Genomic DNA, 24,382 nt, shown 5'->3' on the forward strand with positions numbered 1-24,382 from the left:
ACTATCTACTTGGGCTATATGTGGAGCACTATATACAGGGGTGGCTATATGTGGGCACTATCTGCAGGGGTGGATATATGTGGGACACCATCTACAGGGGCTCTATGGAGGTCACTATCTACAGGGGGCTCTATGGGAAGCACTATCTACAGGGGGCACGGTGCATGGTGCTATTATACTCAGTGACCGTGTATGGCGCTATTATATTTAGGGGTGTAGTGTGTGGCACCATGAGAACTCTATCTTTGTTTATAGGTGCAGAAATGTTTGAAAAGTGGGAAGCTGAAGGCCTCTAAGTTGCAAACTGCAAAAATGGGCTGTGGCCCAGAGAAGTCGTCATACAGGTCTGGACCAGATGGTGAAGAAAAGAGAAAAAGAACAACTAGAATCGAGGCGGTGGGGGTGCCAAACTGAATCTTTGCCCTGAATGCTGGAGAACCTAGCTACGCCTCTGATCAAACCATACCCCACCGATAGGGGGCTCCCTTTGAAACCCTAAAATGATGCATTAAACAAGGTTGCCCTTTAAAAAAACAGTCCTCTAAATAGCGATGTAAAAAAAATTTGCCTGACAGATATTCGGGGTAGCAAAAATAAAATCTCCTTAGACCTTAAAGGGTTATTTCCATCTACAAAAATCAAGCTATTAGGCACACCCTTCTAAAGTTAATAATTTTTCTAATTACCTGGCTATAGCCCAGCGATGTCGTTTTCGTGATATTCTTGATTGAAGTCGCTGTTTGTCCCTCTTTGTTTGTAGCTCGTTGTCTAGGGATCCGGCCACCGCTTTTTACTTTTTAAGCGGTGGCCGCGCATGCGCAATGATATCCTCTTATGAACGCGCATATCGGCGCATGCGCAGTAGATGCAGGGCAAGGCACCAGTCGTGAGAAGTCTGCGGTCCGCTGAAGGTTTGTGTGTGTGTGCGTGTGTGTGCGTGTGTGCTTGTGTATGTGTGTGGGGTTTGTGTGTAGGTGAGTATGTATTGGCATTGTTCGCATTGAAAACTTTTTATTTTTATTTTGTTGCAGATTTTGTTGTACCGATTGGACTACATCTTTGATTCGTTGGACTACTGCATAGATCTACGTTTTCTCAAAAATTTTAATAAAATGGTTAACGAGGGTTTTGTGGGGGATTTTTTATTTCAATAAAAAAAATTGTGTTTTTTTTTTAAACTTTATTAGTGCCTAGATAATGGCAGTTGGCTGATTGACCGCGTCCATTATTAAGGCGGGGCTTAGTGTTAGCCGGTGCAGAGACTAGCACTAACCACCCATTATTACCGGGAAGTGCCGGGTATGTGATGGTTGGGCACTGGGGCAACCGCAGGCTGGTATTATGAGGCTGGGAAGGGCCAAAAACAGTGGACCTTCCCACCCTTGTAATGCTAGGCTGCTGCTGCTGTGTTGTAGCTGGCTGGTTATGAAAATGGGGGGGACCCCCACGTCGGTTTTTTTCTTTTTTTAAATTAACAAATTTAACAATAGATGTGGGGTCCCCCACATTTTTAATAACCAGCCAGATACAACACAGCAGCAACAACCTGGCATTACACGATTGGGAAGGGCCACTGGTTTTGTCCATTCCCAGGCTAGTAACACCAGCCTTCGGCCGCCCAAGTGATCCACCTTCACTGGATTGCACCAGGCTCTTCCCGATAACCGTAGTTGAGGTTGATACCGGGGGTAATGGCGGTTTACTGCTAGCCTAATGGACGTCGTCAAAAAACTGTCATTATGCATGCGCTAATAAAGTCTCTAAAAAAACATAGCTATTCCCCAAAAATTTTATTGAAATAAATCCACCACAGAATCCTCTAACCATATTATTTAAACAAAAATCGTAGATCATCGCAATAGTCCACCGAATATACTACGTAGTACAATAGGTCCAGCGTAACCTGATTAAAATATATAAATTAGGCCTGAAGCATTCTTTTGTGAAATGATTCCTTGTGCTGTCCCTTTTTTTTAACTTTGTTTTTTTTTTTCTTCAGAATACAGCAAAACTTTAAAAATATTTGTATTAAATCTCTTATTTGGTCACTACACTTTCCCTTTAGAAAAAAAAATAGCGTTACTAAAGTAGTCCTCGAATCCAACTTAGTCAAGCAACCAAAATGTTCTAAAAACACAAACACACACAAATACAAAATGTATAACACATGGGGTAGGCTTACATACAGGGTACATGGGTGACACTGTCTGTTATATCAAGTATCTAAGCCAACAAACCGTTAGGCTTCGATACAGGTGCACAGCAGACACAAGTCTTATACTATATAAGATTACTGCCTGCTGTCCCCCATTACATAAGGCTACTATGGGGTATGTATGCCCCCCATACAATATAATGCCCAACATACCTGCCTCATTTTTTTACAGGTTCGGTTGTTGGACTACCTTGGATTCGATTCGAGGACTACTTAGATGACGGCGCTTTCTTCTTGTGTTGGGGTGCTTTATTTCAATAAAATTTTGTATCTACATCTGTGTATTTTCCTTGAAAGTTTTATTCCTACCACTTTAGTAATGGATGCTGACTGATTGACATCGTCCATTACTAAGGCGGTACTTCGTGTTAGCTGGTGCAGAGGCGAAGACTAACCACCATTATTATCCTGGTACCTACCGCCAACAGTGTTGTTGGGAAGAGATGAGTACGATCCAGTACCCAACCATCTGTAGCGATGGACGGGAACTGGGGCGGCCGCAGGCTGGTATTCTTAGACTGGGAAAAGAAAAAAACAGTGGCACTTCCCACCCTTTTCATGCTAGGTTGCTGCTGCTGTGTTGTATGTGGCTGGTTATGATAAATTGGGTGGGAAAAAATATTTCCCAAAAATGTAATAAATAAAAAATAAATGACGTGGGGTCCCCCCCATTTTTCAGAACCAGCCAGATACAACACAGCAGCAGCCTAGCATTACAAGGGTGGGAAGGGCCACTATTTTTGGCCCTTTCCAGCCTGATAATACCAGCCTGCGGCCGCCCCAGTGCCCGACCATCACAGCAGAGGGTTGGGTACTGGATCGTACCCGGCTCTTCCCAGCACCCCTGGTGGTGGTGGGAACCGGGGTAATAATGGGGATTAGTGTTAGCCTCTGCACCGGCTAACGCTAAGCCCCGTCTTAGTAATGGACGTGGTCAATCAGACAACGGCCATTACTAAAGCGGTAGTAATAAAAGTTTAAAAGAAAAGATATAGATAAAATATTTTATTGAAATAAAGCACCCCCAACACAACACTCATTAACCATTTTATTGTAGAAAAAAAAGAGCCCTCCTCAAAGTAGTCCTCAAAACCGACGTAGTCCAACGACCAAACCTGTAAAAAAACACAAACAAAAAAAAGTGAATAAAACGTCGTAGGCTTCGATTCAGGCCTATGTGTGATACTGACTGTTATACCATGTATAGAAGCCTACCACAAAGTTGGCTTAGATACAGGGCCCCAGCAGACTGTGTTATACATGGCCATACATACATGACCCCATATAGTAGTTAGTCTGCTGTCTATGCTCCCAGGTTTGGTGACTTCGCTCCAATGAAAAAGAAAAAAAAAACTCACATAAGACGTTCCCACGAAGATCTGAACGGTCCCGTCACTTTTCTTCTTACTGCTACTTTGCGCCGCTCCCATTCACAATAACAAAGCGGTGGGCGCAGATGACATAATCACGTGAGTGTGATATGATTACGTCATCTGCACCATAACGCATTGTTACTGTGAATGCTAGCGGCGCCAAGTAGCAGTAAGATGGAAAGTGACGGGACCGTTCAGATCTTCGTAGAAACGTATTAGGTGAGTTTTTAAAAAAAATCTTTTCGGTGGTTCGCCGGGTGCTGCTGCAGAACCGGTGCGGTGACTAAAGATATTACATGGGGGGGCAGCTTAGCTAGAGGGGGAGATGTGGCTTGCTGCAACAGGGTGAAGAGTGTTGCAGAGAAGGGTTGCGTGCTATTGAAATTCAAGGTGTGTACGTCTCAACCAGGCTTACCATGCCTGGTTGAGACGAACATTCTCCCGATGCTGCTAGAACTACAGTATCTAGCAGAATCGGGAGCGTGCACACTGCAGAGCGGCTTGATTGACATTGAGCCGCTCACGCCCCTTTTTATAAAAGATAACCAGCACTAGCGGAGTTATCAAATTTTAAAAAAAGGTAGTTAGGAAATGAATTTTTACACATTTTTTCACAGCAAATGTTTTATTATTTAATTCCAGCTTAGAAAGTCTAAAAAAAAAAATGTACTCCACTTGGGAATAACCCTTTAACCTGTTAACGATTAATGACGAAAATGTCCCAGTCGGGTGCTGGCTCCTGAATAGCCACATACATTTTTGTGATGGTGATCTCCTGTAAGATCAATGGCAGGAACGGGGCTGCTCCTTCTGCAGCTGTTTAGATCAGTGAAATGGCTGACTCTGGCAGTCTGAAAAAACACACAGCGTCCCTATGACAACTCTGCACACCGGTCACAACGGGACATGTTGTCTTCAGGATATTTCCATAGTACAACCTTAGGCTGCAATATCAATCAATTAGATGTGTATTTTGTAGGGGGGAGGGGTAATCCAATCTAACGGATAATGATTATTAAGCAGCTCCTATTTCACATGTAATTATTGTACATACAGAGACGTTTCAGTGATGATCACCTACACTCAGAGGCCACTTCACTAGGTCCACCGTTGTAGTACTTATCATGACACGTTATCTTGTTAGTTGTAGTACTTATCATGACACGTTATCTTGTTAAATGTAGACACTGGACCTGATTAGATTGTAAATAACAATATTAACCCTTTCATAACCAAGTGTCATTGATGCCTCTGTGTCCAGGTCAAATTTTCCATTTCTGATATGCACTTCTTTAAACTATAATATCTTTGCAACCGCTTTGAATATCACAGCTATTTTTACTTTTTTTTTTTACAAGACTTATGAGACTTTCATTTTCCAGATTACCGTATTTTTCGGACTATTTAGATGCAGTTTTTAGCAAGAATAAATCTTTCTAAAATGTCCCTCCGTCTTTTATGGTTGGCAGTAAAGGGCCCTGGCAGCGCCGGGCCCCCTGACCACTTTTTACTCAACCCCTTCCCAACCCATGATGTGGCGGCATCATGGAGCTTGGAGGTGATGATGTTTGGAGCGGAGCGGGCTCACACTCTGAGCCCGTTCCATGCACTGCAGGTGTTCGCTGTGTTTTACAGCTGACACGCTGCTCTAACGGCCAGTAACAGCAATGGCGCTGCTCCTGGCCGTTTACCTAGTTAAATGCCACGGTCAATAGCGACCGTGGTATTTATAGGTTTCTTCCAATGAAGGACATTTATGACATATCCACTTCCTGGTTAGGTGGTCGGGAGTTATGGAAACAGCCGAGTGCTTACTGAGCTACGCTATTTCCGTAACTCCCAGAAGTGAATGGGAGTTATGGAAACAGCGTAGCACCGCAAATTTTATTCCTATTTTCTGTTGTCTAAAACCTGGGTGCGTCTTATTGTCAGTTATGTATTCTAGTCCGAAAAATACGGTAGCTTAATTCCATGTTTTTCATTTTTATTATGAGCAGACTAATCACTAGAAATGTTGTTTTTTTTTAATCTATTGTGTGTATATGTGTGTGTGTGTATGTGTATATAATGTACACTACCGTTCAAAAGTTTGGGGTCACCCAGACAATTTTGTGTTTTCCATGAAAACTCACACTTATATTTATCAAATGAGTTGCAAAATGACTAGAAAATATAGTCAAGACATTGACAAGGTTTGAAATAATGATTTTTATTTGAAATAATAATTTTCTCCTTCAAACTTTGCTTTTGTCAAAGAATGCTCCATTTGCAGCAATTACAGCATTGCAGATCTTTGGCATTCTAGCTGTTAATTTGCTGAGGTAATCTGGAGAAATTTCACCCCATGCTTCCAGAAGCCCCTCCCACAAGTTGGATTGGCTTGATGGGCACTTCTTGCGTACCATACGGTCAAGCTGCTCTCACAACAGCTCTATGGGGTTGAGATCTGGTGACTGCACTCGCCACTCCATTACAGATAGAATACCAGCTGCCTGCTTCTTCCCTAAATAGTTCTTGCATAATTTTGAGGTGTGCTTTGGGTCATTGTCCTGTTGTAGGCTGAAATTGGCTCCAATGAAGCGCTGTCCACAGGGTATGGCATGGCGTTGCAAAATGGAGTGATAGCCTTCCTTATTCAAAATCCCTTTTACCTTGTACAAATCTCCCACTTTACCAGCACCAAAGCAACCCCAGACCATCACATTACCTCCACCATGCTTGACAGATGGCGTCAGGCACTCTTCCAGCATCTTTTCAGTTGTTCTGCGTCTCAGAAATGTTCTTCTGTGTGATCCAAACACCTCAAACTTCGATTTGTCTGTCCATAACACTTTTTTCCAATCTTCCTCTGTCCAATGTCTGTGTGCTTTTGCCCATATTAATCTTTTCCTTTTATTAGCCAGTCTCAGATATGGCTTTTTCTTTGCCACTCTGCCCTGAAGGCCAGCATCCCGGAGTCGCCTCTTTACTGTAGACGTTGACACTGGCGTTTTGCGGGTACTATGTAATGAAGCTGCCTGTTGAGGACCTGTGAGGCGTCTATTTCTCAAACTAGAGACTATAATGTACTTGTCTTGTTGTTCAGTTGGGCAGCTGGGCCTCCCACTTCTTTCTACTCTGGTTAGAGCCTGTTTGTGCTGTCCTCTGAAGGGAGTAGTACACACCGTTGTAGGAAATCTTTAGTTTCTTGACCATTTCTCGCATGGAATAGCCTTCATTTCTAAGAACAAGAATAGACTGTCGAGTTTCACATGAAAGCTCTCTTTTTCTAAATGGTCCAGATTCTCAACTAGCTCAAAGGAAGGTCAGTTTTATAGCTCCTCTAAACAGCAAAAGTGTGCTAACATAATTGCACAAGGGTTTTCAAGTGTTTTCTAATCATCCATTAGCCTGCTAACACAGTTAGCAAACACAATGTACCATTAGAACACTGGAGTGATGGTTGCTGGAAATGGGCCTCTATACACCTATGTAGATATTGCATTAAAAACCAGACGTTTGCAGCTAGAATAGTCATTTAGCAAATTAACCCCTTCCCGCTCCTTGACGTACTATTACGTCATGGCAGCTGTATCGTTCGCGCTCCATGCCGTAATAGTACGTCTCGGGAGTAACGGCCGTTTCGGCCGTCCTCCCGACACATACAAGAGCTGTGACAGCTGCTGTCTTGTTCAGCAGCTGTCACAGCTCCTACAGCGGGGACCGATCGCTGTGTCCCCGCTGATTAACCCCTTAAAAGCCACGTTCTATAGAGATCGGGGCTTTTTAGGGGTTAAGCTGCCATCGCCGGCCTGCTACACGATAGCGGCCGGCGATGGTGACTATGGCAACCGGACACCAAACAATGGCGTCCGGCTATGCCATAGACGGAAGCCTAGTGGGTCCTGACAACGTCAGGACCCACTATGCTTGCTGTCAGTGAGTAGCTGACAGTTCTAATACACTGCACTACGCATGTAGTGCAGTGTATTAGAATAGCGATCAGGGCCTCCTGCCCTCATGTCCCCTAGTGGGACAAAGTAATAAAGTAAAAAAAAAGTTAAAAAAAGATGTGTAAAAATAAGAAAATAAAAGATTTAAAGGTATTAAAAGTAAAAATCCCCCTTTTTCCCTTATCAGTCCTTTATTATTAATAAAAATATATAAACAAACAAACTATACATAATTGGTATCGCCGCGTCCGTAACGGCCTGAACTACAAAATTATTTCATTATTTATCCCGCACGGTGAACGCCGTAAAATAAAATAATAATAAACCGTACCACAATCACAATTGTTTGGTCACTTCACCTCCCAAAAAATGGAATAAAAAGAGATCAAAAAGTCGCATGTACCTAAAAATGGTATTGATGGAAACTACAGTTCGTTACGCAAAAAATAAGTCCTTGCACGGCTTGATTGATTGAAAAATAAAAACGTTATGGCTCTTAGAATAAGGTAACACAAAAAGTGAATGATTGTTTACAAAACGTATTTTATTGTGCAAACGCCATAAGACATAAAAAAAAACTATAAACATCTGGTATCGCCGTAATCGTATCGCTCCGGAGAATAAAGTGAATATGTCATTTATAGCGCACGGTGAACGCTGTAAAAAAAAACGAAAAAAAAAACAATCGTACCATTGATGTTTTTTAGTCACCACGCCACCTAAAAATAGAATAAAAACTGATCAAAAAGCCGCATGCACCCCAAGAAAACTGCAATGAATTCCTCAAGGGGTCTAGTTTCCAAATTGGGGTCACTTTTGGGGGGTTCCCAATGTTTTGGCACCACAAGACCTCTTCAAACCGGACATGGTGCCTAATAAAAAAGAGGCTTCAAAATCCTCTAGTTGCTCCTTTGCTTCGGAGGCCGGTGCTTCAGTCCATTACCGCACTAGGGCCGCATGTGGGATATTTCTCAAAACTGCAGAATCTGGGCAATACGTATTAAGTTGCGTTTCACTGTTAAATCCTTTTGTGTTATAAAAAAAATGGTATAAAGAGGATTTTCTGACAACAAAAAAAATGTAAATTTCACCTCTACTTTGCTCTAAATTTTTGTGAAACACCTAAAGGGTTCATAAACTTTCTAAATGCTGTTGTGAATACTTTGAGGGGTCTAGTTTCTAAAATGGGGTATTTGATAGGGGTTTCTAATATATGGGCCCCTCAAAGCAACTTCAGAACTGAACTGGAACCTAAAAAAATAAATAAATGAGGCAATACTTCGCTTCTTACATTATACTGATAATGAGCCGTGCCCACCCCGAGATGACCCCAGTTTTGACAGTTTGTATAAACGGAGACCCCTATTAGACCGTTCCAGTGCCCGGTTTTCCCAAGCATACTCCCCCGAGAAGTGTATTTCTATTGATGAGTCCCTGGTACATTTTAAAGGGAGGGTTCAATTCCGCCAGAACCTGCCGGATAAGAGGGCAAGGTATGGCGTGAAGATGTATAAGCTGCGAGAGTGCATCAGGGTATACCTACAGGTTTAGGATATATGAAGGAAAGGCCACCCCCAAACCAGACTGCATCCTGGACTACAATAGGTACATGGGAGGGATGGACTTGTAAGATCAAGCCCTGAAGCCCTACAGCGCCATGCGGTGTGGTATTAGAAGCTGTCCGGGCACATCATACAGATGGCATTTTACAATGCGTACATGCTACGTCGATGTGCAGGCCAGACGGGAACTTTCCTGGAATTTCAAGAGGTGATTATCAAGAACCTAATCTTTAGGGACCAAGAAGGGGGGGCACCCAGTACTTCTGGAAGCGAGCCCACACGCATCGTACCAGGGCAACACTTTCCAGGAGAAGTTCCCCAAACTGGCAAGAAGGGGAAAAAGTCAAAAGAGGTGCAAAGTCTGCTATAAGAGGGCGATAATGGATGACACAATATATCAATGTGACATGTCCAGAATAACCAGAGCTCTGTATGAAAGTGTTTTAAAATTTATCATACATCCCTTGGTTTATAATTTACCCCAATTTTACTTACCCTGATGCACTCCACACAGATTATCCCCCCTCGTCTTTCCCCTCTGGGCCCTGCTGTGTGTCCAGGCAGCTGATAACAGCCACATGTAGGGTATTGCCATACCCGGGAGAACCCACATTACAGTTTATGGGGTGTAGGTCTCCGGTCAAAATGCTCACTACACTTCTAGATGAATGCCTTAAGGGTGTAGTTTTTAAAACGGGGTCACTTCTTGCGGGTTTCAACTGTACTGGTACCTCAGGGGCTTCTGCATACATGACTTCGCACTAGAAAATCCCCAGTAGGCCAAATGGTGGTCCTTTCCTTCTGAGCCCTCCCATGGGCCCAAACGGCAGTTTATCACAACAAATGGGGTATTGCGGCACTCAGAACAAATTGCGCAACAGAATGGGGTATTTTGTTTCTTGTGAAAATAAGAAATTTTCAGCCAAAACTACATATTATTAGAAAAAAATTATTTTGTTTTCATTCCCAGCCCAATTCAAATAAGTTCTGTGAAAAAACTATGGGGTCAAAATGGTCACAACACCCATAAATGAATTCCTTGAGGGGTGTAGTTTCCAAAATGGGGTCATTTGTGGTGGGTTTCTATTGCTTTGATACCTCTGGGGCTCTGCAAATGCGACATGGCACCCGAAAACCAAACCAGCAAAATCTGTACTCCAAAGAACACACAGCGCTCCTTCCCTTCTGAGGCCTCCCATGGGCCCAAACGGCAGTTTATTGCCACAAATGGGGTATTGATGCACTCAGGAGAAATTGGGCAACAAAATTGAGTATTTTGTTCCCTGTGAAAATAAGAAATTTTGGTAAAAAATTACATCTTATTGGAAAAAATGTCATTTTTTTAATGTCACAGCCCAATTGAAATAGGTGCTGTGAAAAAACTGTGTGGTCAAAATGCTAAAAACAACCATAAATGAATTCCTTGAGGGGTGTAGTTTCCAAAATGGGGTCACTTTTGGTGGGTTTCCATTGCTTTGATACCTCTGAGGCTCTGCAAATGCGACATGGCACCCGAAAACCAATCCAACAAAATCTGGACTCCAACAAACATATAGCGCTCCTTTCCTTCTGAGCCCTCCCATGGGCCCAAACGGCAGTTTATCACCACAAATGGGGTATTGCCACACTAAGGACAAATTGGGCAACAAAATGGGGTATTTTGTTCCCTGTGAAAATAAGAAATTTTGATCACAAATGACATTTTATTGGAAAAAATGACTTTTTTCATTTCAGAGCCCAATTCAAATACGTGCTGTGAAAAAACTGTGCGGTCAAAATGGTAACAACAACCCTAAATGAATTCCTTGAGGGGTGTAGTTTCCAAAATGGGGTCACTATTGGGGGATTCCTACTGTTTTGACACCTCAACACCTCTTCAGAATCTGGACAATACATATTTAGTAGTGTTTCTCTGGTAAAACCTTCTGTGTTACAGAAAAAAAAATGAATAAAATTGAAATTCAGCAAGAAAAATGAAATTTGCAAATTTCACCTCCACTTTGCTTTAATTCCTGTGAAATGCCTGAAGGGTTAAAAAACTTTCTAACTGCTGTTTTGAATACTTTGAGGGGTCTAGTTTTTAAAATGGGGTGTTTTATCAGGGTTTCTAATACATAGGCCCCACAAAGCCACTTCAGAACTCAAGAGGTACCTTAAAAAATAGGCTTTTCAAATTTTCTTACAAATATGAGAAATTGCTGTTTATGTTCTAAACCTTGTAACGTCCAAGAAAAATAAAAGAATGTTCAAAAAACGATGCCAATCTAAAGTAGACATATGGGAAATGTGAACTAGTAACTATTTTGGGTGGTATAGCCGTCTGTTTTACAAGCAGATGCATTTAAATTCTGAAAAATGCAATTTTTTCAAAATTTTCTCTACATTTTGCAATTTTTCACCAATAAACACTGAATATATCGACCAAATTTTACCACGAACATGAAGCCCAATGTGTCACGAGAAAACAATCTCAGAATCGCTTGGGTAGGTTTAAGCATTCCGATGTTATTACCACATAAAGTGAAATATGTCCGATTTGAAAAATGGGCTCTGAGCCTTAAGGCCAAAACTAGGCTGCGTCCTTAAGGGGTTAACAATGTATAGAGTGTATTTCTGAGTAATGTTATCTTCATTGAAATAAAACTGTGGTTTTCTTTCAAAAATAAGGAAATTTCTAAGTGACCCTAAACTTTTGAACGATCGTGTGTGTATGTGTGTGTGTGCAGAGGCATAGCTAGGTTCTCCAGCACCCGGGGCAAAGATTCAGTTTGGCGCCCCCCCCCAACCTCTTTCCCGACATCTCCTTCCCCCTCGCCGTGTTTGTTTTCTCTACCAATCGACGTGTCATTTATTTTTATGTAACGTGAGCATAAAATTATTTGTACATTTCACAAGCAATATGGTTCTTTATACAGCCCCAGAAGCAAGCTCACTACATATATACAACACCAGCACAAATACAGCTCAATTTTGTGCAACCCCTGCCGTATAGGTGTGTACGGCGTAAAACTACAGCTCCCAGCATGGCCCGAACAATGGTAAGGATATGCTGGAAGATGCCGTTTCACAAAAAATAAATCCTATCATAATCATTCCACCCATCATCTCGCTGCAGATCATACAGTGACTACAGTACTGATTAGAGGCAGAATGAACATTTACATTAAGTGACTCACCGGTGACGTCTCAGATTCTAGCTCTTTTTCTCCATCCGGTCCAGACCTCTATGATGACTTCTCCCGGTCACAGCCCATTTCTGCAGTTTGCCGCTCACATGTCTTCAGCTTCTCACTTTACCAACATTTCTGCACCTATAAATAAATATAAAGTTATCATTATACCACACACTACGCCCCTAAATATAATAGCGCCATACACCGTGTCCCACACACACCGTGACCCCTGTAAATAGTGCCCCCATATAGCCCACCCCTGTATATAGTGTCCCACAAAAAACTCCCCCTATAGTGCTCTACAGATAGCCCACCCCTGTATATAGCCCCCCTGTAGATATAGCCCACCCCTGTTTATAGCCCCCTGTAGATATAGCCCACCCCTGTATATAGAGCTCCACATATAGTCCACCCATGTATATAGTGTTTCACAGATAGCCCACCCCTGTATATAGCCCCCTTTGTACATATAGTCCACCCCTGTATATAGTGCTCCACTAGATAGCCCACCCCTGTATATAGAGCTCTACAGATAGCCCAATCATATATGTAGCCCCCCTGTAGATATAGCCCACCCCTGTATATAGTGCTCCACATATAGTCCACCCCTGTATATGGTGTTTCACAGATAGCCCACCCCTGTATATAGCCCCCCTTGTACATATAGTCCACCCCTGTATATAGTGCTCCACTAGATAGTCCACCCCTGTATATAGTGCTCCACAGATAGCCCACCCCTGTATATACTATATCTACAGTATATATACAGGGGGACCATATCTACAGGGGTGGGCTATACACAGGGGGGCTATATCTACAGAGGGGGCTATACACGGGGAATATATCTACAGGGGGGCTATATACTGGGGTGGGCTATCTATGGAGCACCATATACAGGGGTGGGCTATATCTACAGGGGGCTATATACTATGTAGCCCACCCCTGTATATGGTGCTATATAGACAGCCCACTCCAGTATATAGCCCCCTGTAGATATAGTCCCCCTGTATATAGTCCCCCTGTATATAGCCCCCCTGTAGATATAGTCCCCCTGTATATAACCCAGCCCTGTAGATATAGTCCCCCTGTATATAGCCCCCTTGTAGATATAGTCCCCCTGTATATAGCCCAGACCTGTAGATATAGTCCCCCTGTATATAGCCCAGCCCTGTAGATATAGTCCCCCTGTATATAGCCCCCCTGTAGATATAGTCCCCCTGTATATAGCCCCCCTGTAGATATAGTCCCCCTGTATATAGCCCCCCTGTAGATATAGTCCCCCTGTATATAGCCCCCCTGTAGATATAGTCCCCCTGTATATAGCCCAGCCCTGTAGATATAGTCCCCCTGTAGATAGACACCCCCCCCCCGTAGACAAAGTCCCCTCCCCGCAGATACAGACACACACGTCTATTACAATTTAAAAAAAATAAATAAAATTCAAACTCTCCTTATTCCCGCTCCCACGCCGTCCGGCAGCCATGGAGACCTGCTCTCTTCTGCGCAGGTCTCCAGGGGGTTGAACACAGCGTCTATGAAAGGCGCTGATTGGCTGGGCAGGATGACTTTCCCTGCCAGTCAGTCAGCGCCTTTCATCGACGGAAGCGTCACTGGTACAAAAGGTACCAGTCGCTTCATTCGTGGAGAGGCGCTGAATGGCCGGGCATGGAACGTGCCCGGTCATTCATTGCTTCTAATTGTACCTGTGTCCTTGCGACACAGGTACAATTATAGTGCAGGAGGAGGGGGCGCTGGCGCCCCCCTCTGAACTGCGCCCGGGGCACGTGCCCCGCCTGCCCCCCTCTAGCTACGCCCCTGCTGTGTGTGTGTGTGTGTGTGTGTGTGTGTGTGTGTGTGTGTGTGTGTGTGTGTGTGTATGTGTGTATGTATATATATATACAGTGAAGGAAATAAGTATTTGATCCTTTGCTGATTTTGTAAGTTTGCCCACTGTCAAAGACATGAACAGTCTAGAATTTTTAGGCTAGGTTAATTTTACCAGTGAGAGATAGATTATATTAAAAAAAACAAACAGAAAATCACTTTGTCAAAATTATATATATTTATTTGCATTGTGCACAGAGAAATAAGTATTTGATCCCCTACCAACCATTAAGAGTTCAGCCTCTTCCAGACCAGTTACACGCTCCTCATCAACTTGGTGCCTGCATTAAAGACAGCTGTCTTAAATGGTCACCTGTATAAAAGACTCCTGTCCACAGACTCAATTAATCAGTCTGACTCTAACCTCTACAACATGGGCAAGACCAAAGAGCTTTCTAAGGATGTCAGGGACAAGATCATAGACCTGCACAAGGCTGGAATGGGCTACAAAACCATAAGTAGGACGCTGGGTGAGAAGGAGACAACTGTTGGTGCAATAGTAAGAAAATGGAAGACAAACAAAATGACTGTCAATCGACATCGATCTGGGGCTCCATGCAAAATCTCACGTCGTGGGGTATCCTTCATCCTGAGGAAGGTGAGAGCTCAGCCGAAAACTACACGGGGGGAACTTGTTAATGATCTCAAGGCAGCTGGGACCACGGTCACCAAGAAAACCATTACACATTACGCCGTAATGGATTAAAATCCTGCAGTGCCCGCAAGGTCCCCCTGCTCAAGAAGGCACATGTATACAGGCCCATCTGAAGTTTGCAAATGAACATCTGGATGATTCTGAGAGTGATTGGGAGAAGGTGCTGTGGTCAGATGAGACTAAAATTGAGCTCTTTGGCACTAACTTAACTCGCCGTGTTTGGAGGAAGAGAAATGCTGCCTATGACCCAAAGAACACCGTCCCCACTGTCAAGCATGGAGGTGGAAACATTATGTTTTGGGGGTGTTTCTCTGCTAAGGGCACAGGACTACTTCACCGCATCAATGGGAGAATGGATGGAGCCATGTACCGTCAAATCCTGAGTGACAACCTCCTTCCCTCCACCAGGACATTAAAAATGGCTCGTGGCTGGGTCTTCCAGCACGACAATGACCCGAAACATACAGCCAAGGCAACAAAGGAGTGGCTCAAAAAGAAGCACATTAAGGTCATGGAGTGGCCTAGCCAGTCTCCAGACCTTAATCCCATCGAAAACTTATGGAGGGAGCTGAAGATCCGAGTTGCCAAGCGACAGCCTCGAAATCTTAATGATTTACAGATGATCTGCAAAGAGGAGTGGGCCAAAATTCCATCTAACGTGTGCAAACCTCATCATCAACTACAAAAAAACATCTGACTGCTGTGCTTGCTAAAAAGGGTTTCGCCACCAAGTATTAAGTCTTGTTTGCCAAAGGGATCAAATACTTATTTCTCTGTGCACAATGCAAATAAATATATATAATTTTGACAATGTGATTTTCTGTTTTTTTTTTTAAATATAATCTATCTCTCACTGGTACAATTAACCTAGCCTAAAAATTCTAGACTGTTCATGTCTTTGACAGTGGGCAAACTTACAAAATCAGCAAGGGATCAAATACTTATTTTCTTTCACTGTATGTGTGTATGTATATGTGTGTGTGTATATATATATATATATATATAATGTGTGTGTGTGTGTATTTATGTATGTATATGTGTATCCCGCATGTCTACCAGAGACTTGCTTTCGTTTTCACCGTCCTCTTCTGTTTTACCTCCCCATATGCCTCCTCTCCTAGAGAGGCCTTGTTTTCCCACTCTAGCCAATCTGAATGCTTTCTACCCCTCTCAGGAGGCCAATTCTTCCGTGTGGATGTGGACTCCTAGCCTAGACCACTACCTTGCCAATGGCAGATTCCACTTCTATCAAAGATCCCCTGGATCGCAGCATGTACGACTTTGCTAAAACCACTTTTGAGGCCTTGGGCTATGCCTTTCGCCCAATTTTTACATCTGCCTGCGTTAGAGCCGTCACTGAACGTTCTCCCAAATTCAGTCATGGCTTGCTTTCAGGTCCCCCTCAGGAGGAACTAGTTGATCTGCCTCATCTTATCTCCAATGCGTCCAAGTATATACGCAAAGCTGCCGTTGACGCTGCCCATCTGGTGGTGCAGGCTTCTGCTTCCTATGTCACTGTTCGCAGGACCATACACAAGGCTTGGCTTGTGGATTCAGCCTCCAAGCGCTCCCGGACTGCTCTACCTTTTTCAGGGCCTCGTCTCTTTTTGAGCCTAGTTTGGACGAGATTATCTCGGAAGCCACGTGTGGCAAAAGAACCCGTCTTCCTTAGAATAGACCTATGCGCACTACCCCAGCCAAAAATATGGGCCCGTGTTTTTGTTACTTTCATGGTTTCTCAAATACCTTTTCTTCCAGGCCGCAGACCCACTAGGATCAAAAGGCCAAACCTTCCTTCAAGACCCGGCCCTCTTGTCGTCCCTGACCACCTGCAAAGGTTGGAACCACAAGGCCACTTCTGCCTGAAAGTGCACTCCTATTCGACACTCCTCGGCTTCTGCACTTCGGATGTCTGGCTCTCTCACATTTCGGACATCTTTGTTCAAAAGGTAGTATCTTTTAGAATAAAAAAAATCACGTTTGCCGACCTCCCTCCAGAGCATTTCTTTCAGTCTGCTGTTCCACAGTCTCCATCATGGACAGCACCCTTTTTTCGGGCAGTCAACTCTCTGTTTTCCGGGACTTTCATTCTAACCTTTTTGTCGTCCCCAAAAAGGGCGGTTCAGTTTAGCACAGCCTGGATCTCAAGAGCCTCAACGCGCATGTTCAGGTCAGTCATTCTCTGATGGAATCTCTCTGATCTGTCATCGCTTCCATGGAACAGGGGGGATTTCTTTCTTCTGTGGACATCAAGGACGCATACCTACACGTCTCTATGCTACCCACCAGCGCTTCCTGCACTTTGCAGTACTGTCTCGTCATTACCATTTAATTTCCCTTTGTTTCGGTCTCGCCACTGCCCCAAGAGTGTTCGAAGATTCTCTGTCGTGATGGCACTCCTTCGCACCAGGGGTGTGTCGGTCACCCCCAAACTTGGACAACATCCTATTTAAATCTTCCTCCTTAGGAGGACAAGATGGCTCCACTCTGGACACTGACAAGTTGATGATCCAACCAAACACACTCAAAGTCTTGCCTATCTCCTTCACAGCAGATCGTCTTTTTGTGGGTAGCTCGCCGAAGGTTTTACTTCCTCCAGAGCTTCTCTCCATTCTTTGTGATTCGTTCCTTACAGACACCTGGGCCGGCCTTACTCCACTTCTGCATGTGGGTTCTCGGGAACGTGGTGGTCTCAATCGAGACAATACCTTTTGTGCAGTTCCACACGTCTCCTCTACAGCGGGTGATCCTCTCCTGGTGGGATTGATCATTGCAGTCGCTGGTTCTGAAATTCATCCTTCCCCCCCCCCCCCTGTTTGGTGGTGGATCACTTCTCCGGCTGTTCCCTAGTGGCACTCTTTCCTCACGTTTAAACTGGTTGGTCCTCTCCACGGATGCCAGCGTCAAGGGCTTTACCTTCGGAACCTTACGACTCAGGGGCTTTGGTCTTCACAGTAGTCTGCCCTTCTCATCAATAGTCTGGATTTGCGAGCCATTTTTCTGTGTCTCTATCCGCACACACGCTGAGCATTCAGACTGACAATGCATGGCATTATCTAAATCACCAGTGCGGCACTGGCATTGCCGCAGTGATGGCGGAGTCTTCCTGGATCCTGGCCTGGGCGGAAGCTCACGTTCCAGCTCTCACAGCAGTTCACATTCCCGGCGTTAACAATTGGGTGCGAAACGGTGGGTCCCTGGGGGTGGTCTCAAGATGACAATATTTGTGGGGTCGTGGATTTGGTCTCCAGGAACAATCGACAGCCACCCCCCCTGCCCGCGCGTCATCTCCTCCTAAGCTCTGGATCCAGAGGCCTAAGCCATGGATGATCTCGTGGCGTCCTGGTCCGACCAGTCTTCAGTAAGTCTTCTCTCCTCTGCCTCCTGCCGCGGCTCCTTCAAGTAAAGGTGGAAGGGATTACTGATTATGGTAGCCTTGAATTGGCATAGCTGATGTTTGAATGCGAACCTAGTTTCCCGGTTGGCCGACGTCCCGTGGCCCTTACCCATTGGTCGTCGGTTTGAATGCTTGTTTGTGAGGCTTATCGCGTCCGGGAAACTTCGTCCTTTCCGGTTTCGGGCTTCCTGGGCTGTGCTCCATCAGGCCTCTGCCCTTCAATTGTACACGGCAGCCACGTAGTCTTCACTGCACACCCCGGTCAAGTTCTCTTGAGTTGCAATGTATCGCAGGCATCTGTGTGAAATAACAGACTTTTCTGTTCCCGCCACTGGGAACTGCTCTAGAACGTCCCATGGACTGTGTCCCCCAATGTAATTGCCAAGTAAACAAGGTTTTTTTGAGTGCTCATTGTAAAATCCTTTTCTTGTCCAGTTTATTGTGGGAGAATTCTCCTACCCAATTGTTTTCATGGTATTTTTGCATTTATGGCTTGTCAGTTTGAGGGATTCCCCACTTGTGTTTGACATACTTATCTTACCTTGTATCTGCTTCTCTTATTGCTTGTGGACTGTGACTAGCTCAGTGTCTGTGGGCAGAGTATACCCACGGTCTGTGTCCCCTAATAAACTGGATTTTACAGTGAGTACTCAAAAAATCTTTATTTTTTTATCAAGTCAAGCTTTTATGTAATAAAAGCGGTGACTGGGTGTAGACCAGAATCCTGGACTTTGTAATTTATACATTTTAAAGTGTTGTACTGGGCTTTATAAGGCTGGTATCATACATGCAGTTTTTGTGGCAGTTTTTTTTTTTTTAGCTAAATCCAAGAGTGGATTCAAAAGGAATGGCTTATACCTCCTTGCTGGGTCCACTTCTGGCTTTGGCTCAAAGAATTGCATCAACAACTGCATGTGTTTTTCCAGCCTAATATGAATGTAATAAATTTGTCTACTTTGTGGTTTGAAAAATAAAAATATAAAATCCATTTTTAATCCTAACAGGAAATCCCAGTAAGAACTCTGTGGAGAATGTCATGTCATTTCTGAATTATAAGGAAGAGGATGAAGATATCATGCAGCAGTCTTCAGGAGAAAATCTCCTTACTTTCAATGTAAATCCAGGACTTCACAGTACAGATCTATCATATAATCCTACTAATGAAGAACCTTCTCCTGAGCAATCTCAGATTATTACCACAAGTACAAGTCAGAAAGGGGGTAACAGGTTTGAATGTGAACGGTTTACAAAAATCTTAGGTCTTTTAATGCACAGAAGTCGTCACCCAGGAGAGAAGCCGTTCTCCTGTTCGGAATGTGGGAAGTGCTTTACAGATAAATCACATCTGGTTATTCATCAGAGAATTCACACAGGAGAGAAGCCGTATTCTTGTTCCGAATGTGGGAAATGTTTTACAAATAAGTCAAGTCTTCTTAAACATCAGAGAACGCACACAGGAGAGAAACCATATTCATGTTCAGAATGTGGTAAACTTTTTTCATATAAATCCGATCTTGTTGTACATGAGAGAATTCACACAGGAGAGAAGCCATACTCATGTGCAGAATGTGGGAAATGTTTTACAAATAAATCAAGTCTTCGAAAACATCAGAGAATTCACACCGGAGAGAAGCCATATACATGTTCAGAATGTGGCAAATTTTTTGCACAACAGTCAAATCTTGTTAAACATCAGAGAAGTCACACAGGAGAGAGGCCATATTCATGTTCAGTATGTGGAAAATGTTTTACACAAAAACCAAATCTTGTTTCACATGAGAGAATTCACTCAGGAGAGAAGCCATATTCATGTTCAGAATGTGGAAAATGTTATAAAAACAAATCAAATCTGGTTATACATAAGAGAAATCATACAGGAAGGAAGATCTATTCATGTTCTGAATGTGGGAAATGTTATAAAATTAAATCAAATCTTGTTGTACATGAGAGAAATCACACAGGAGAGAAACAATATTTATCTTCAGAATGTAAGAATTTCTTTTTTACTAAAGCCAAGCTTCGGGATTACGAGAGAAGTCACACAGGGGAGAAACCGTTTTGATATATATATATATATATATATATATATATATATATATTATGTATGTATGTATGTGGATAATGTTTTACAAGAAAATCAAACTTGAAACTCGACTGTGCATTTTCATAGAAGAAAAAAAAAAAACGTTCTTTGGAATGTGAAAAATACTACAAATGCAAAAAATTTTTTATTTTTTTTAACCGGTTATTCACAGATGTTAAACAGCCAATAAGTGTTGTGATTTTTGGGAGGAATTAGCTTGGATCTGCCGAACACCCAAACTGTTCTTTCTTAACCCTTTAGTAACCGCCCATAGGTGTTTTTACGGTGGGCACTAGCTGGCTTTATTCCGATGCAGTAGCCTTTTTACAACGGAACTGCATCGGAATAAATAATCGCTGCCGGGAGCAGGTAAATCTCCCTGCTCTCAGCTACTGGAGGTAGCTGCGTGCTGGGAGCAGACCTGCTCGAGCAGCCGGGATTGATATCCATATTGATCCCGCTCGTTTAACCCCTCAAATGCGACACTCAATAGAAATCGCTGCATCTGAGTGGTTTTAGAGAGAGGGGGTTCCCCCTCACGGGCCACCGACGCCCTGCGATGCGATCGCAGAGTGCCGGTGCTTTCTATGGCAGCTGGAGGCCTAACAAAGGCCAACACGTCTGCCTCTAGTTAATGCCTGTTAGGCCATGCCGGAGGCATGACCTAACAAACGGCTGTCCGTTTTACACTGACAGGCATTAATACACTTCAATGCAGAAGTATTGGAGTGTATTATAAAAGAAATCAGATGATCGCACAGTAAAGTCCCATAGTGGGTCTAAAAGAAAGTCTAATAAAGTTTTTATAATAAATCTCCAGTAAAAAAAAAATTACAACCAACTTTTTCCCCTTAGATGCTTTATTAGGAAAAATGTAAATAAACTACACATATTTAGTATCTCCGGGTAATGATGACCCCCACCTATAAAGCTATTACATTATTTAACCTGCTTGGTGAACGCCATATAAAATAAAAACCAATGGCAGAATTACTGTTTTCTGTTCATCCTTCCTTCGAAAAAATGTGATTACAATTTTTTATCAAAAAGTCACATGTACTACATAATCGTACCAATAAAAACTACAAGTCATCCCGCAAAAAAAAGCCCTCATACAGCTGCATCAGCATAAAAGTAAAAAAAAAGTTATGCCTCCTAAACTATGGTGACACAAAAACGAATTTTGAAAATAGTTTTCTGTGTAAATGTAGTAAAACATAAGAAAACTATATACGTTTTGGTATCGCCGCAATCGTAACGACCCGCTGAATAAAGTTATGTTATTTATACCACACGGTAAAAAGCGTAAATTTAGAACACAAAAAAAAGTGGCGAAATTGCTGTTTTTTTTTATATTCCCCACAAAAAAAAAAAAAAGCTTATAAAAGTCAATCAATAAATTTATATGTATCCCAAAATGGTGCTATTAAAAAATACAACTCGTCCCGCAAAAAACAAGACCTTTATACAGCTATGTCGATGCAAAAATAAAGAAGGTATAGTTCTTTGAATGCGAAAATGGAAAATATTTGCTTGGTCATTAAAGAGGCTCTGTCACCAGATTCTCAAATTCCTATCTCCTATTGCATGTGATCGGCGCTGCAATGTAGATAACCGTAACGTGTTTTTTTTTTAAAAAAACGTTCATTTTTGGCCAAGTTATGAGCTATTTTATATATAGAGATATATATATATATATATATATATATATATATATATACAAATGAGGTTTGAAATGGACAACTGGGCGTGTATTGTGTTTTTAACTGGGCGTGTTTACGTGTATGACGCTGACCAGTCAGCATCATACACTCATCTCCATTGATTTATACAGCAGCGATGTGCAGCCACATAAACCGAGATTAACATTACTGCAGTGTCCTGATAATGAATACACATGATCATCCAGCCTGGACGTCATGTGTATTCAGAATCCTGACACTTCTGAATCTTTTTTTTGAGATTTCTAGCAAGGGAAACGAAATCTCGCGAGATTACGGAGGTAAACGAGATTTTGTTTCCCTTGCTGCAAATCTCACAGAAAAGATTCAGAAGTGTCCTGATAATGAATACACATGATCATCCAGCCTGGATTACCTCCGTAATCTCGCGAGATTTCGTTTCCCTTGCTAGAAATCTCAAAGAAAAGATTCAGAAGTGTCAGGATTCTGAATACACATGACGTCCAGGCTGGATGATCATGTGTATTCATTATCAGGACACTGCAGTAACGTTAATCTCTGTTTATGTGGCTGCACATCGCTGCTGTGTAAATCAATGGAGATGAGTGTATGATGCTGACTGGTCACTGATTGGTCAGCGTCATACACGTAAACACGCCCAGTTAAAAACAATACACGCCCAGTTGGACATAACGAAAAAAAAACGCCCAGTTGTCCATTTCAAACCTCATTTGCATGTATATAAAATAGCTCATAACTTGGCCAAAAATGAACGTTTTTAAAAAAAAACAAAAAAACACATTACTGTTATCTACATTGCAGCGCCGATCACATGCAATAGGAGATAGGGATTTCAGAATCTGGTGACAGAGCCTCTTTAAGGTTTAAAAATAGGCTGGTCATTAAGGGGTTAAATCCAAATGGATCCTTTCACAGTTGACCTTCAGAAAATAAAGAACCTTGTGTACTGTCAAAGCAGGGAAGCTTAATTGTCACCATGAGCCTTGCTTTTAGGCTGTGTTCAAACCTGCGTTTAGTTTTCCATTGTTCTGTTCCGTTCCGTCATGTCATAGCAGAAGAACAAAAAAAGGAAGCTACAGACCTATAATATAATGAACACCAACGCACCCGTACTTATTAACTTTAATGGGTTCCTTTGGGTTTTCCGCATGTTGTCCGTAGTTTTACCTTAAATAGTACAACATGCTGCGCTATTTCCTCCGTTTTTGACCAGAATTGTGTCAGAGACTCCTAATGTAGCTTCAGAAACCGGTATGAATGAAGACTTATTAGTGCCCGTTCACATCTCGTTTAGTTATCCGGTTTCAAATATCAGTTTTGTGTGTTTTTTTTAATTTTTTATCTAAAGAACAGGTATGTTTACTGATCGATTGGCATGACGGAAGTCTACTTGAAAACCTAAGTGTCTGTTTGACTTGTTTACACCTGAATCTGTTTTTGTTTTTTTTTAGGCATTCTGTGTGACGTTAATATTATAATTTTTATTTTTAAACAAACTGGCAAAATCCTAACCCCTTTTATAATAAAAAGAGGGAAAAAAGGTTGGAAACTGATACAAAGCATCCATCAAAAGTACTGTTGGTTTTAAAAAAAAGCTTAGCATTTCCTGTAATAAGTCTCATATTTTTTTTTTTTTTTTTTAAAGCTTAACAAAAAAAATGGATAGTAAGGACACTACAAACAGAATAAAATGAAGGTGATGGAATTGAACAGAAACACTGATAAATTGACTTTGCAATAATTTGTAGTTATTTTTAAAAAAAATCAAGGGGTCGTGGCTTGGACCATGAGCAAAATGACCGCAGTGTCATCCTGCTTTGTCCCAGTTTCCTGCAAAGCAATTTCCAAAGTTGTACCTCCTGTACCCCTAACTGCCCATAAAGCAACCTGTGCACTCTCCTAACCACCGGTATGACTTGTCCTTCCCCAAAGCGCCTGATGGATTTCTTTCATTGATGAAGGCTCTCCGACTTCTCCTGCCTATACGCCAAATGATATATCGGCTGCATGCACGGAGACACAGGGACTCTCTCCCTCCTTGGCTTCTCAAAGCTTCTCTGACCTGTATTGGTGAAGATTCTAGTCAAGCGCTTACTGGCTCTTCCATAAGGGCTCAAACGCCTTCAACAGCGAGGCCTATAGCAAAAGAATCTACACAAACTAACTAGCACAAAAAATAGGCTGTGACCCCACATCTAGAGCACCTGCATATAAATGCTCACCATAATGGAGTCTAGGTAAACCTATATGATCCTAATGATCCTAAAATCATTAAAGTGGTACTACCCAACTGTTCTCGAGACCTGATCAAGCCGCAGGCTCCCAAAGTTAAAGAATCTACCAGATCTCTTTCCATTGGATGCCATAGCTCACGTTAATTTTTCTCAAATAAAGGAACAGTTGAC

General features: G+C 42.6%; 1 protein-coding gene across 1 annotated transcript in view; it reads left to right on the forward strand.

Moving 5' to 3' along the window:
• Nucleotides 1-20,270, forward strand: part of LOC142693710 (uncharacterized) — a 47,208-nt gene extending 26,938 nt beyond the window's left edge. The window contains exon 13 of the mRNA XM_075847609.1: nt 19,196-20,270. Coding sequence (XP_075703724.1) covers nt 19,196-20,253 — 1,058 coding nt within the window. The 3' untranslated portion in view covers nt 20,254-20,270. The remainder of the gene's footprint in view (nt 1-19,195) is intronic.
• Nucleotides 20,271-24,382: the final 4,112 nt, after the last annotated feature.

Source organism: Rhinoderma darwinii, chromosome 1, assembly GCF_050947455.1.
Source record: "Rhinoderma darwinii isolate aRhiDar2 chromosome 1, aRhiDar2.hap1, whole genome shotgun sequence".
Classification (NCBI taxonomy): Eukaryota; Metazoa; Chordata; class Amphibia; order Anura; family Rhinodermatidae; genus Rhinoderma; species Rhinoderma darwinii.